Source organism: Sceloporus undulatus, chromosome 2 (genome assembly GCF_019175285.1).
Source record: "Sceloporus undulatus isolate JIND9_A2432 ecotype Alabama chromosome 2, SceUnd_v1.1, whole genome shotgun sequence".
NCBI classification, from domain to species: Eukaryota; Metazoa; Chordata; class Lepidosauria; order Squamata; family Phrynosomatidae; genus Sceloporus; species Sceloporus undulatus.
In genome coordinates, this window is record NC_056523.1 from 126,449,636 (window position 1) to 126,462,770 (window position 13,135).

General features: G+C 43.2%; 1 protein-coding gene across 2 annotated transcripts in view; it reads right to left on the reverse strand.

The window, feature by feature from the left end:
• Positions 1-13,135, reverse strand: part of AKAP8L (A-kinase anchoring protein 8 like) — a 55,636-nt gene that overhangs the window by 22,257 nt on the left and 20,244 nt on the right. For both annotated transcript variants that reach the window (XM_042451182.1, XM_042451181.1), the window contains exon 8: positions 4,889-4,943. In XM_042451182.1, coding sequence (XP_042307116.1) covers positions 4,889-4,943 — 55 coding nt within the window. The remainder of the gene's footprint in view (positions 1-4,888; positions 4,944-13,135) is intronic.

The following is a 13,135-nucleotide window of genomic DNA, read 5'->3' on the forward strand; positions in this document are numbered from 1 at the left end:
TTCATAGTAGAGGTGGATGGTGTTGGCCACCCATTTGGAGAACCTCTGCGCCGTCACAGGCAGTCCCTTTTTGTCCTCCAAGTAGCACACGAACAGCCACTCGGAATGCCTTGAACCCAAAGTCCTGTCCAGGTAGAAGACCAATGCCCTCAGAAGGTCCAACGCATGGAGTTGGTGCTCAGTATCAGTGGTCAGGTTTGGGGCCAGGGTTGGCAAAACAACGTCTTGGTTCATGTGGAAGGCCAACACCACCTTCGACAAGAATGTGATATCGGTGCGGAGAACTACCTTGTCCCTGTGAAAACTGAGGTAAGGTTGGTCCACACGTAAGGCACATAGTTCACTCGCTCAGCGAGCGGAGGTGATGGCTACAAGGAAAGCTGTTTTCCAGGTAAGCAATCTCAAGTCTATAGTGGCCATGGGCTTGAAGGGCTTGGATGCCAAGCAGGAAAGGACAAGGTCCAGGCTCCATGCCAGTGTCGGTATGGAGGATGGGGGATGAAGGTTGTTGAATCCCCTGAGGAATCTCTTTACGAGGGGATCCTTAAAGAGAGAAGGCTTGCCCTCAAAGTGGTAATGGGAGCAGATGGCTCACAGGTAACACTTGGTAGAGTTCAGGCAGAGACCAGCATCTGCTAGGGACATTACGAACTCCAGAACTGTCGGGATCAATGCCTGGGATGGAGAAATGTCCATGTCTTCAAGATAGGCAAGAAATTTATCCCATTTATACCGGTAAGACTTCTGTGTTGAGGGCTTCTGGGATGCCAAAAGAACATCTTTAATGTTATCAGGTAGGGATGCCAGCATAGAATCCTCCATGCCACCAATGGGAGAGTCTCCATGTCTGGATGGAGGACGAGACGGTCGTGCAAAGATAGAAGGTCAGGGCGGAACTGGGAGAGGTGCAGTAGAGGAGTGAACCAGGACTGCCTCGGCCACCATGGGGTGACCAGGATCGCGTCGGAATGGTCCAATGTCATCTTTGCCACTACCCTTGTGATGAAAGGAAAAGGAGGGAATGCGTAGAGAAACTCTTGCATCCATTTGAGTTGAAAGGCATCTCCTAGCGAACCCGTGGCATGGGTTCGAGAGCAAAATTTTGGACAGTGAGCATTCAAGAGGTGAGAAAAAATGTTGATTGTTGGCTGACCCCAAAATTGGAAAAGATGGGCAACTACGTCCGGGTGGAGTCGCTATTCGTGGCATGTGTTGGAAGACCTGCTGAGCTGGTCTGCTAGATCGTTTTCGTCTCCAGGAAGGTGTATGCATTGAAGGAGAATCTTGTGGTTGATACACCAGTCCCAGATTCTGAGAGTGATGTCCAGCAGTGTCTGAGACCTTGTGCCGCCTTGTTTGTTGAGGTAGTACATGTCAGGGATTTAAGGGTTAAAACACAGCACACAGGGAAATGCTTGATGTGTGTGTGTTTGACCATGAGCATTCAGCAGAAGGGCAAGGTTGATTAGCACAGCTGATGCTCATTGGCTCAAGGACACTTCAGTGTCTAGGTGCACGTAGCCATGGATGATGAAACCATGTGTCTGGATTGCACAGGGGACACTTGTCATGGTTATACACAGGAACTCACTGGGTTTGGGAGACCACATGGTCTGGAGTCTATATAAACCCAGGGTTGCAAGGGATAGCTTGTGGGTTTGAAGGAGGAGTTGGATTGGTATGTTTTGGAGTTTTAGAGATCCAGTTTTGTATAATAGCACTGTAAATAAAGAGCACTTTGGGGACTTTGTTTCTTTGGTGGTTTATCAGAAGAAGCTACAGCATCAGTTTGCTGTGTGTCCCCAGAGGTTCCTGCATTGCTGCAGTTCCTGGAAGACATCCAGTTGCTATCATCCCAATTGGACTTTGGAGCCACGCTTCAGCTTCTGGAAATTGCCAGCTCTGCTACAAGGGTCTGATTTAACCCCAGGACTCGTTGGAGTTGCTGACAGTGGTTGTTGGACCCCAGCAGTTGCGCTGACAGTACATGACGGTGGTATTGTCTGTCAGTAAAAGTACTACCTTGTTGGAAAGGAGTGACTAGAAAAAAAGCAGTATTGAGCCCAGGAGGGGTCTACAGGCTTGATGGAGCCCTTTTCCAAAAGTGTGCGCACTTTGTCGAGAAGGGTGTCTGAAGGGAGTGTAGAGAGAATAGCTCTGGTAGGCGAGAGCTGTTTGAACTCAAGGGCATAACCCCTATGGACGATATTTAAGGCCCAGGAGTCAGATGTGATAGAAGCCCAGGTGTTAAAGAAAGGCTTCAATCTATCACCAAAAATAGTGACGGAGTGTGCAGGAACACTTCAGAATCTTTTCTTGCCTTGGGTGTCTTTCTTCTTGTAGCCTTGCTGGTATCTAGGCTGAGAAGGTTGACGCCGATTGGAGGAGGCCGAAGGGGACTGGGAAGGCCGGCAGTGAGAGGATCTGTCTTGAGCCTGGTATTGGTGCTCCTGTTGCTGGTACCAATGTTGGTTTGGAAGGTACCAAGGTTGCTGGGGCCCGTATCCCTGACGTGGTGACCTTGCAGAGGAAGAAGACATGCCAGAGGAAGAGGACATGCAGTTGCCTTCATCCTGTAGCGAAAGTTCAACTTTTCATCAGTTTCTTAAGCCAGAGTTATCGAAGGACATATCTTCAATATCTTCAAGGGCCGATCTGGCCTGTGGAGTCAGGTCTGAGGAGCGAAGCCAGGCATAGCATCTCTCAGCAATGGATCCCGACAAGACTTTGGATGCACAGACTGTAGAGTGTGTGGCAGAAATAATCTGCTGCCCTCCAACCAGATGAGCTTTGTTGCGCTGGGCAGTCACGATCCTCTTCTTGTCATCAGGGAGTTCACTGATGGTCAGGTCCATTTTCTCCATCAGGAGTTGAATATAGGCCCTCATGCATGCGGCATAATTGGCTATTTTCATGTCCAGGGCTGCAAAGGCATAAAACTTTTTGGCCAGACTGTCAATCTTCTTGCTTTCTTTGTCTATCGGGGAAGAAGATGGATGGGGGGAGAAGGCTGTCTGAGAACCTTCAACAATGGCAGAGATGGGCTTTGGATGCTGAAAGAGCCAAGCTGGCCCCGATAGTGTCACTCTATAAAGGTTTTCTATTTTACGTGACGTGGACGCGATCATAGCAGGAGTGTTCTAAGATCTCTTGGCAATCTTCTCCAGAGATGGAAGGAAGGCCAGAGAGGGAGGAACTGGAGAGTAGCCATGAATTCACCACTCTACGGGGTCATCAGTATGGGCGACCTCCAGGCCCAAAGCGTCAGCCATCCGGATGATCCTGTCAGAAAAGGACTTGACATCACCCGTAGGGGATGGGGCACTGGGTTCGCCAAATGTCAGTGGAGAGTCAACCTCCAAGGCAGGCGTGGGGGAGAGAGAATGAGATCTAGAGCGGGATTGGCTTAGATGGCGGTTGGGGGAGCACAGAAACCCAGAGAAAGCTAGCTTCTGGGGAGTCTGGCGCTGTCTTTGCAAGTCTTCCGAACGCTTTGAGATGAAGGCATCCCTCTGGTTGGATCTGGCAAGTTGAGACGGAGATGTGTGGCGTCTACAGGCAAGAAGTATTGCCTGGTCTGGTGGTCATAGACCAGATCAGGGTAAGAGTGAAGAGATCACGGTCAGGATGATCATGGGCTTGAGCCTAATTGGCTTCTGTTCCAAGATCAGCCCGGTCTCTGTGCGGAGGGGAACGGGACCAAGACCTCACTTTCCGAGGGGAATGGGACCAAGACCTCACCTTCTAAGGAGGGATTGGAGGGTCAGAGTCAGGAATTTCTCCCTCGGATTCAGAGCTGTGATCCAGGTCAACAATCTGTAGGTCGTCGTCCTAGAGGGACAGATGACTAGACAGGAGTACTCTCGGTTCCAAGAGGACCAGGATGGAGGCCGGAGCCACAATAGAGGTTGAGGTGGCAGTGGGCCTCGAGTCTGATGGAGGCACCAAAACCGTGCTTGGAGGTCCCTTACGGCGGGATTTTGCCACAGGGGAGGCAGATCTGGCTTGCCTAGAGTCCTGTTCCGTCCGGCAAGATTTAGAGGATTTCTGCTTATCTCCATCCTTCCTCTCGGAAAGTTTAGGGACATCTGCTGACAGATCCTTCCACCATCTGAGGGATTTGTCATTAGGGGCCACCAATGTGGACGGCTGTGTGTAGCAGTCTCTAGAAGATGAGCTGCTGAGGAGGACGAAGACGGTTGAAGGACTTTTTCATAAAGAGAAGCCTTCTGTTTTTGGTTGAGGTTCTTCAAGGCCTGAGTAGTCATGGCCTTACAATGGGGGCAATCCCTGGGGATAAGTGTGTCCCCTAAACAGAGGACGCTCTTATCATGTTCATATGACATGGGGATTTTGAACCCGCACTTGGTGCATCTCTTAAAGGAGGCCATGGTTGAAAGGGGAAGTCGGAAATACTGTGATCAAGCCGTTGAAATAACAACAAGGTCTCTGGATAGTCCGTGAGAGAGGTCAAAGAATGGTTCAGTTGGTCAAGAGTCCAGAGATTCCAATCCTAAAAGCTGATAGCAAGGTTTAACCAAGCTAGCGAAGTTCCTCAAGCTGCTAAGAGCGGAAGAATGAATGGAGTGGACGGAGCTACCGCCAAAAAGTTGCAGAAAGTTGCAAACTAACTTTTGCCCAGAGATTCTAGAAGTTTCCGAGCATTCTTGTGCAGTCGCATAATAACCCATTTGTGTGATTCACAGAGACCATGTAGAAGAAATTTAACTAACAAACTTGTTAGCTCAGATTTTCACCAGCATGTAAATGCTAAATGCATGGTATTTATTAAGGCTCCAGCAACCAAAACCTTCTATAATAATGTACAGACACCCAAGAAACAAGTTGTCTTGCTAACTGCACAGAACATATGGATATTTAGACTTGCCTTTTTCAGAGTCTCCTTTCCTTTCTTCATCTTCACCACCTTCTCCCTCTCCTTCCTACAATATAATTAAGGACACAGAGGATAATGCTATATAAATTTACAGCCTAGGTCACATTTCTGAAAGGAAGCTTTAGATTATGTCAACATTTTAAAATTTTTGTTTCAAAATTTCAGAAATTTGACATACTCCAAATATTCTTCCTTTTAGGCACTTCATGCTCATTTATACAAACTTTTTGTGTTTAGTCTAATCTAACATCTATTTCACTATCTACATAAAGGCTGTATGTTAAGGTGTGTATTGCATATATTTTTATATTTTACTGATGTATACTTATTTAAAATATTTTGCTATAAGCACTATTTAAGTAATTATAACAGATAAGAGTCAAAAAGTGTTGTTGTCTACACAATGACTCTGGGCTTTGACCAACCAACCCCCCCCCCAAAAAAAAACCAGCCACTGTTCAACATAGCAAAGTATTACCATTTACTAGTGTAACAGTTTATTAGGGTGCAATTATATGGTACAGTACAGTGCGCCAAAAAGAGGTGCCTCTCCGGCACCTTTCTTTGCTCCACAGGAGCGCCGCAGTGCAGCAAAAAAGAAGCACCCGGAAGGAGTTTCTTTTTGTGGTGTCACTGCGCCGCTGCAAAGCCCCAAAGATGGCATGGTGACATCGCAGCTGCAATGTCACTGCTGCACACGCTGTCTATACAGCACTACACAGCTGCGGCGCATCCATGACGTGCTAGCATGCAAAGGGCCTGTCTGTACCAGGCCAATATTATCATTAAGATCTTCTGTCTGCACCAAAAAAGAAAAAAAAAACCTGTGTAATACTGAAAGCTTCAAAATCTAATAATCCTACTCTTTATTTATAAGATACTGGCTGAATATTCATGATTAATATCACAAAGTTCTTTGGTTAATTTAAGGACTTAGTTTTCCTGGCCTTTACGTACTCACCTTAAGACCTACATAGCATTAAAGCGGTGATTCCCAAACTTTAGTCCTCCAGGTGTTTTGGACTTCCAACTCGCAGGAGCCCGACACCTTGGCCAACAGCCAGGAATTCTGGGATCGGATATCCAAAACACCTGGAGGACCAATGGAAGGGTAGCACCTGCAATTGTCTATAGTTCAGTAAAACTATACTAGATTCCTTCCTTTTTTAATTTTTATGGTCAAGAACTCCAACTAGTGGTCTTTCCAAAAATCGTGACTATGAAAATGGGATGTTAAGATAACAACTGCTTGGCAGGTATTGCCTGTTGTACTGCACGTATCCTTTAAACCAGTGATGGCGAACCTTTCAGAAACCGAGTGCCCAAAGTGCAACCTAAAACCCACTTATTCATGGCAAAGTGCCATGTTTCCCTGGCTTTTAGTAACAAACTCTGGCAAACACAACAGCAAGCATGCCCACAGAGAGGGCTCTGAGTGCCCTCTCTGGCACACGTGCTATAGGGTCGCCACCACTGCTTTAAACTGTTAAATCAACTGGGAAAAATAGCTATAATTCTTTTATCAGATATATCCTCTCATGTCTGCCAGTGCATCCAGAATATACAGGCCTATTATGAAGGATTGGGAGGGAGTTGCCTCAAGCAACATATGGGGGTTGTACTGAAAGTAATGCCTGTGTGCCATCTTCTCTAAGACTATTACTCCAAATGTAATGCTATTATACCACCAGATAGAGTGATTCCTACTGCATGACTGACATAATTTCTCCATTTTTAGGCATTGCATAACCAGGATACAAAGCAACAATAAAGAGCAGTCACTAAGTTCTTGACCAAAGAAGAATGTACTGCTGCTGATATGTACAGAAGGCTCAGAAATGTGTACGATGAGGTAAAAATTGATGACAGTAATGTGTGAAGATGTGTGGGAAAGTTTTTAAAATGTCAAAGCTGGCGTTGAAGACAAACCACACAGTGGAAGACCATAGACTGCAGTCACTGAGAAAATCAAAACAGGGTGGACATGATTCACACAGACCAGCATATGACTGTCCAAGAGATTACTGAAAAAATTGGCTGTGGTCACAGTGCTGTCAAGCAGATTATCAAGAACCTTGGATACAGAAAAGTGTGTGCCAAGTAGGTTCCTCATCAATTAACAGCTGATTTGAAAGACAGGCAACCGCATGTGTGTTCAGAAATTTTAGCAATATTTAAAGACCACAAGGACACCTTTTTTTGGGAGTGTTCGCACCGGTGATGAGATCTGGGCATACCTGTATGACCCAGAGATTAAGAATCAAACCACAAATGGTGGCAAACCATGTCCCCTAGAAGAAATTCAAAACCAAGCACTCAGGACAGAAGTTTATGGTGAATGTCTTCTGGGATGGCAAGGGAGTGATTTTGCTTGATTTCTCTGAGCATGGGACAACAATAAATTGCAACCACGATATTGCATCATTCCAGAAACTTTGAGGAGACCATGGAAATAGATGAAAATAATCCAGATACACCATGATAAGACACAACTCCGTACTTCCTTGGCAACATCAGATTCTTACATAAATGGGACAGGATGGTCAGTGGTGCCATATCCACCTTCCAGCCCCAATATGGCACCCTAAGACATTCACTTATTTGATTGGTTGAAGCAAAGCCTTCAGGGGACAGTGCTTTGATGATGTAGGCCAAGTGGAAGACACTATCAGACAATAGACCAGTGAGTGCCTAAAAGAGTTTTTCTAAGGTGGATTTGATGAGCGGGTTCAAAGGTGGCACAAAAGCACTGCCATTGGTGGAGACTACTTTGAACAGTACCATGCTGTAAATAGTTACTTTATAGATTTATATAGCTGGTTATGTCTCATGTTTTTAATTATAAAGTTATGACCTCACAGGCATGACTTTTAGTACGATCCTTGTGTTTTAAGAGCCATTAAAGGACAGCAAAGTACAAACAATTTCAGCAATGATCTTTCTTACTGCAGTATGAGTGGCTGAAATCCCTGGAATGGTTACTTTATGAAGGCTGAAAGAACAACCCACAACACGTGGGATACACCCAAAGCCACCATCCTAGGGGAGAGGCTAATTAGCATGTACACTTACTACCCTATTCCCCACCACCACTCCCTTCTCCTTTTGTGTCGTGTCTTTTTAGATTGTAAGCCTGAGGGCAGGGAACCATCTGACTAAAAGATTGTATGTACAGCGCTGTGTAAATTTACAGCGCTTTATAAATAAAGGTTTATCATAATAATAATACAGCCTAAAGCACTGAGTTCCTTGACTAGCTGACTTTGTCTACCTTGTAATGTCTCACAAAAAGCGACGGCTCTTTTCACACAGCCTTGCAAACATCTCAGTTGAAGCTGCCACTCTATAAGTTGGTGTTGTTGACACCATAGATTTGGCAGAATGTGCCAAGACATACTGTGGTCTAGGAATTGTTTTGCATATTGTAACAGTGACTGATGCAGCCTTTCAATCATCTGGACTGCAACTGCTTAGAAGCCATGGGGCCTAAAGTCCTTGGATTAAAAGATACAAACAATGCTTCTGTTCTTCTAAATTACTTTTTCTTTCCAAATAAGTTTTTACAGCTCTTCTGATGTCTAATGAATGCCGCTTACTTTCAAGTGAATGGCCTGGATTTAGACAGAATGTGGGAAAGTCTCACATCTGACTACTTGCTTTCGCTGACATTTTGGCCTAAAAGTTGGATCTATAATCAAGGGGCATCCTCAAATCTACAGAGTTGGATTTATGGCTAGAAAAGTGAGCTCTGAAACTCAGTGTGCCAATGTTAATGGTAACTAAAACCAGCACCTTAAACAATAGGGAAGGTTCTCTTAAAGGATCAAAAGGACTTCTCATCAAAAATTTTAAAACTAAAATTGAGTCCAAAGAGAAATCTATACACTGTTGGTGGAGAACTTAAGGTTGCCTTGTTTGAGAAATATTTTAATGTGGGAATGCAAAGACAACAATTTCTCCAATTCTGCTAATACAGAAAATAGGGCTAACAATTGCCTTTTAAAAGATGTTTAGCCTTAGCCTTATCTCTAAACCATCCTGCAGAAAGGCCAAAATGTTTTTAACAGATTCATCCTCTTTCAACATCGAATTTTCCAAATGTTTTCCACATATTCTCATAAATACACTGCATTGATTTTCTTTTTAAATTTTATATGGCATTTATTATTGATTCAGAGTAACCCGGACTTTCTTATTTTCTCCTTTCAAATTCCATGCAGCTTACTTCTGGATTGGGATCTGTTATTTGTCTTTACAGAAGTATATCCTTTTCCTGTCGTAAATGAAATAGGGCCTCCTTTGACATTCGCATAAGCTGTGAGAACCATGGCCTGTCAGGCTAATAAGGAGCTATAAGAATCACATTCACCTTTTCCTGCAATATCTTCATCAGAACTCTTTGGAAAATCGGTAACAGACAGGGTGTATAACATTGCCTTTGGCCACACCATCATCCTGTGTTTGTAGCATCTGGAGTTCCATCTGTTGAAATAAATCTTTTTACTTCGGAATTCCTTCCAGAAATTAAAAGCTCCATTACAAAAGTTCTGGAAGGATGACTAAGGAACTTTCAACTGAGCTAAGTTTTAAGCAGAACATGTATAAGAAATGGAAAAATAGGGAAATCACCAAAGAGGAATTCAAACAATTAGCAAGCACGTGTAGGGGTAAAGTCAGAATAGCTAAAGCGCAGAAGGAACTCAGGCTTGCTAGAGAGGCTAAGAACAACAAAAAGGGCTTTTTGAGGTATGTCTGCAGTAAAAGGAAGAAGGAGGAAACGGTAGGGCCACTGCGTGGAGAAGATGGCAAAATGCTAACAGAAGACAGAGAAAAGGCAGAATTACTCAACACCTTCTTTGCCTCAGATTTCTCTAAAAAGGAAAAGGGTGCTCAACCTGAGGATAATGGAGCAGAGGACAGAACAGGGGAAATTCAGCACAGAATAAGTAAAGAGATAGTACAGGAATACCTGGTTAATCTAAATGAAAATAAATCTCCAGGACCTAATGAACTACATCCAAGAGTATTAAAAGACCTGGCTAATGTAATATGGGAGCCATTGGCAATAATCTTTGAGAACTCCTGGAGAACAGGAGAAGTGCCAGCAGACTGGAGGAGGGCAAACGTTGTCCCCATCTTCAAAAAGGGGAAAAAAGAGGATCCCAACAATTATCGTCCAGTTAGTCTGACACGGAGAAATGTGAGGTACTGCACTTAGGGCAGAAAAATGAAATGCACAGATATAGGATGGGAGACACCTGGCTGAATGAAACTATATGTGAAAGGGATCTGGGAGTCCAAGTAGACCACAAATTGAACATGAGTCAACAGTGCAATGCGGCAGCTAACAAAGCCAATACGATTTTAGGCTGCATCAATAGAAGTATAGTCTCTAGATCAAGGGAAGTAATAGTTCCACTCTATTCTGCTCTGGTCAGGCCCCACCTGGAATTCTGTGTCCAGTTTTGGGCACCACAATTTAAAAAGGATGTTGAAAAACGGGAGCGTGTCCAAAGGAGGGAGACTAAAATGGTGAAGGGTCTGGAAACCATGTCCTATGAGGAACGACTTAGGGAGCTGGGGATGTTTACCTGGAGAAGAGAAGGTTAAGGGATGATATGATAGCCCTGTTTAAATATTTGAAGAGATGACATATTGAGGAGGAAGCTAGCTTGTTTTTTGCTCCGACTAGGACCCGGAGCAACGGATGCAAGCTCCAGGAAAAGAGATTCCACCTCAACATTAGGAGGAACTTCCTGACAATAAGGGGTGTTCAACAGTGGAACAAACTCCCTCGGAATGTAGCGGAGTTTCCTTCCTTGGAGGTCTTTAAACAGAGGCTGGATGGACATCTGTTGGAGGTGCTTTGATTTAGATTTAGAATGGGTACCTCCCTGGTTGCATAAGATTTCACTATTAAATTGTCTGTGCAAACCTGCACATTCCGATTCCTTATCAGTGAGACAAAATGAACAATGCCAGTGTTATAGCTTTAATTTACAACAGCTTGATGTTGAACTGACTTTGAAATAGTCCACTTGGCCTGCATGTAATGACCTCTAGAGTGCCCCCCCCCCCCGTCAAAAGACTGACATTTGTCATCATCAATACTTTTTTTAATGGAATATTTTAAAAGTTAAATGTGTTTAATTGATGTTTTAGGGGAGAGAGAGAATAAATCTCTGAAGATGCCAGTCACAGATACAGGTGAAATGTCAGGAATAAACTCTTCTAGAACATGGCCACATAGCCCAAAAAAACCACAAAAAACAATTGGGATATTGTTGTTATATTGTATGGACTTTTTATTGTAAGCCACCTTGATTATCTTCTGGCAGAGAGGCAAGATAAAAATAAAATTGTTGTTATTATTTCTTAGGGACAAAAGGGTTTCCCTTGTTGATAACCTCAGTTTTCCACCACCACATCTGATCCTTTAGAATATTCTGGGGGATTGTTAACATGAAATACATTTCCCTTATTATTACTAGCTGATGTGGTTGCAGAAAATTTTGGAGGAACCTGGTATGAAGCCTTTCCCGAAGAATCAATTGAATCGCTGATGTTAATACATTCAGCACTTTTGCCAAGTGATTTTTCTTTGAATTAGCTCTGCAACCATTTTTTATTCTTTCGTTCCTCTCACCCAAGAGAAAAACAACCTTTCTTCGGGTCTATTTAGGCACATAAATGTATTATAATTCTTGTATGCTGTTGCTGATTTATCTCAAAGATTCTCGAGAATCTGTGTCTTTCTAGACAAAGCAGGGATTTTTTTGTGGTCTGTCTCTTCCTTCCCTTGGCCCTTTCCTTTTACCAAGAGGTCATACCCAAATATAAAAACAGATAAACCTGATGCTGAAGTAGATATGATATTATAGGTACCAACACCTTAGTAAACATTCTTGGCACTAATGCCAATCCAAATGACAGAGTCTTGGACTGGTAGTAATGACCATTGTACTCTAGGTGGAAAAATCTTTTGTAGTTTGGCTTTACTGGTATGTACAAATATACTTCTAGCAATTCTAAAGATATCACGCAATTGTTTAAGTCCATATTGTATAAAATCACTTGGAAAATCTCAATTTTGAACCTTCTGTACTGGAGAAATCCATTGAGATTTAATACTGGCCAGTGCCCCTCCTTGCATCTGGGGACAGTGAAAAACAGACTAAATCCTTTGAAATTCCTCATTATATGGTACCCTTTCAATTGCTGCTATTTTAAAGAAACGACTGATCTCATTTTGCACAATTTCCCTCTTCAATTAATTTTTTATATAGTCATGGCAGAAATCTTCCTTTTAGTCTTTTCTGAAATTCAATGCTGTAACTTATAGACACAGTTTCTAATACCCATTTGTCTGTTAGAGGGTGTCATAGATTATCAAAATGAAGAACCCTCCATCTTACTAGTGTTGCACAAAAATCAGTACTGTGCTTTTCACCCCATTGGACCTCTGAACTGTTGCTGTCATTGCTGTTTATACTGGCATCCACTGAGATTTAAAAGCCCTGAAATGTCTTTGTCTTTGATAGGTTTTTCCTCTACAAAAAAAGTAACATTTGTTTATATAATGTTTTCTACTTTTTTCTTCTGAGTTGTTACTAGGCTTGCTTTTGTCTTATCTTTAAACACCACTTTACCCAGAACCTTTTCACTAAACAACAATTTACCTGTGAACATACCTGTCCTTTCAAACATAGATGATGCTATCATCACCTTGACTGCCAAAGCTTCATGGGCCTCCCTCTATGCCAAACCTATTTTTTCATCTACATCTTTAAGAATCATATCCTCCTCCCTCAGGACAGACAAATTTGAAAAAAGGTACCTACAGGAGCACTGACCCATGGAATTGATAACTGCTCCATCTACTCCTTTTAGACCCAACATTTAGTCTTAATACATAATGGACTTTCCCACTCATTCTCCATTAGTTTTTTAAACATTTCTGGTACTTGAATTTCAAAAGCCTGTGCTCGTATCCACTGCAATATTGTTGGTATCTTACTTGTTCTCCTCTGATCTAAAGAATTCCCTGTGTTGAAGTAATTAACACCTTCATTGATAAACTTTTAAGTGCTCCTGCTCAAAAATTCCACCTATACCAGTGGTGGTGAACCAATGGCATGAGTGCCAGATGTGCACTTAGAGCCCTCTCTGTGGGCACACATGCCATCACCTCAGCACAGAGTTTGCTACTAGAAAGTCAGAGGGACATGGCACTTTGCG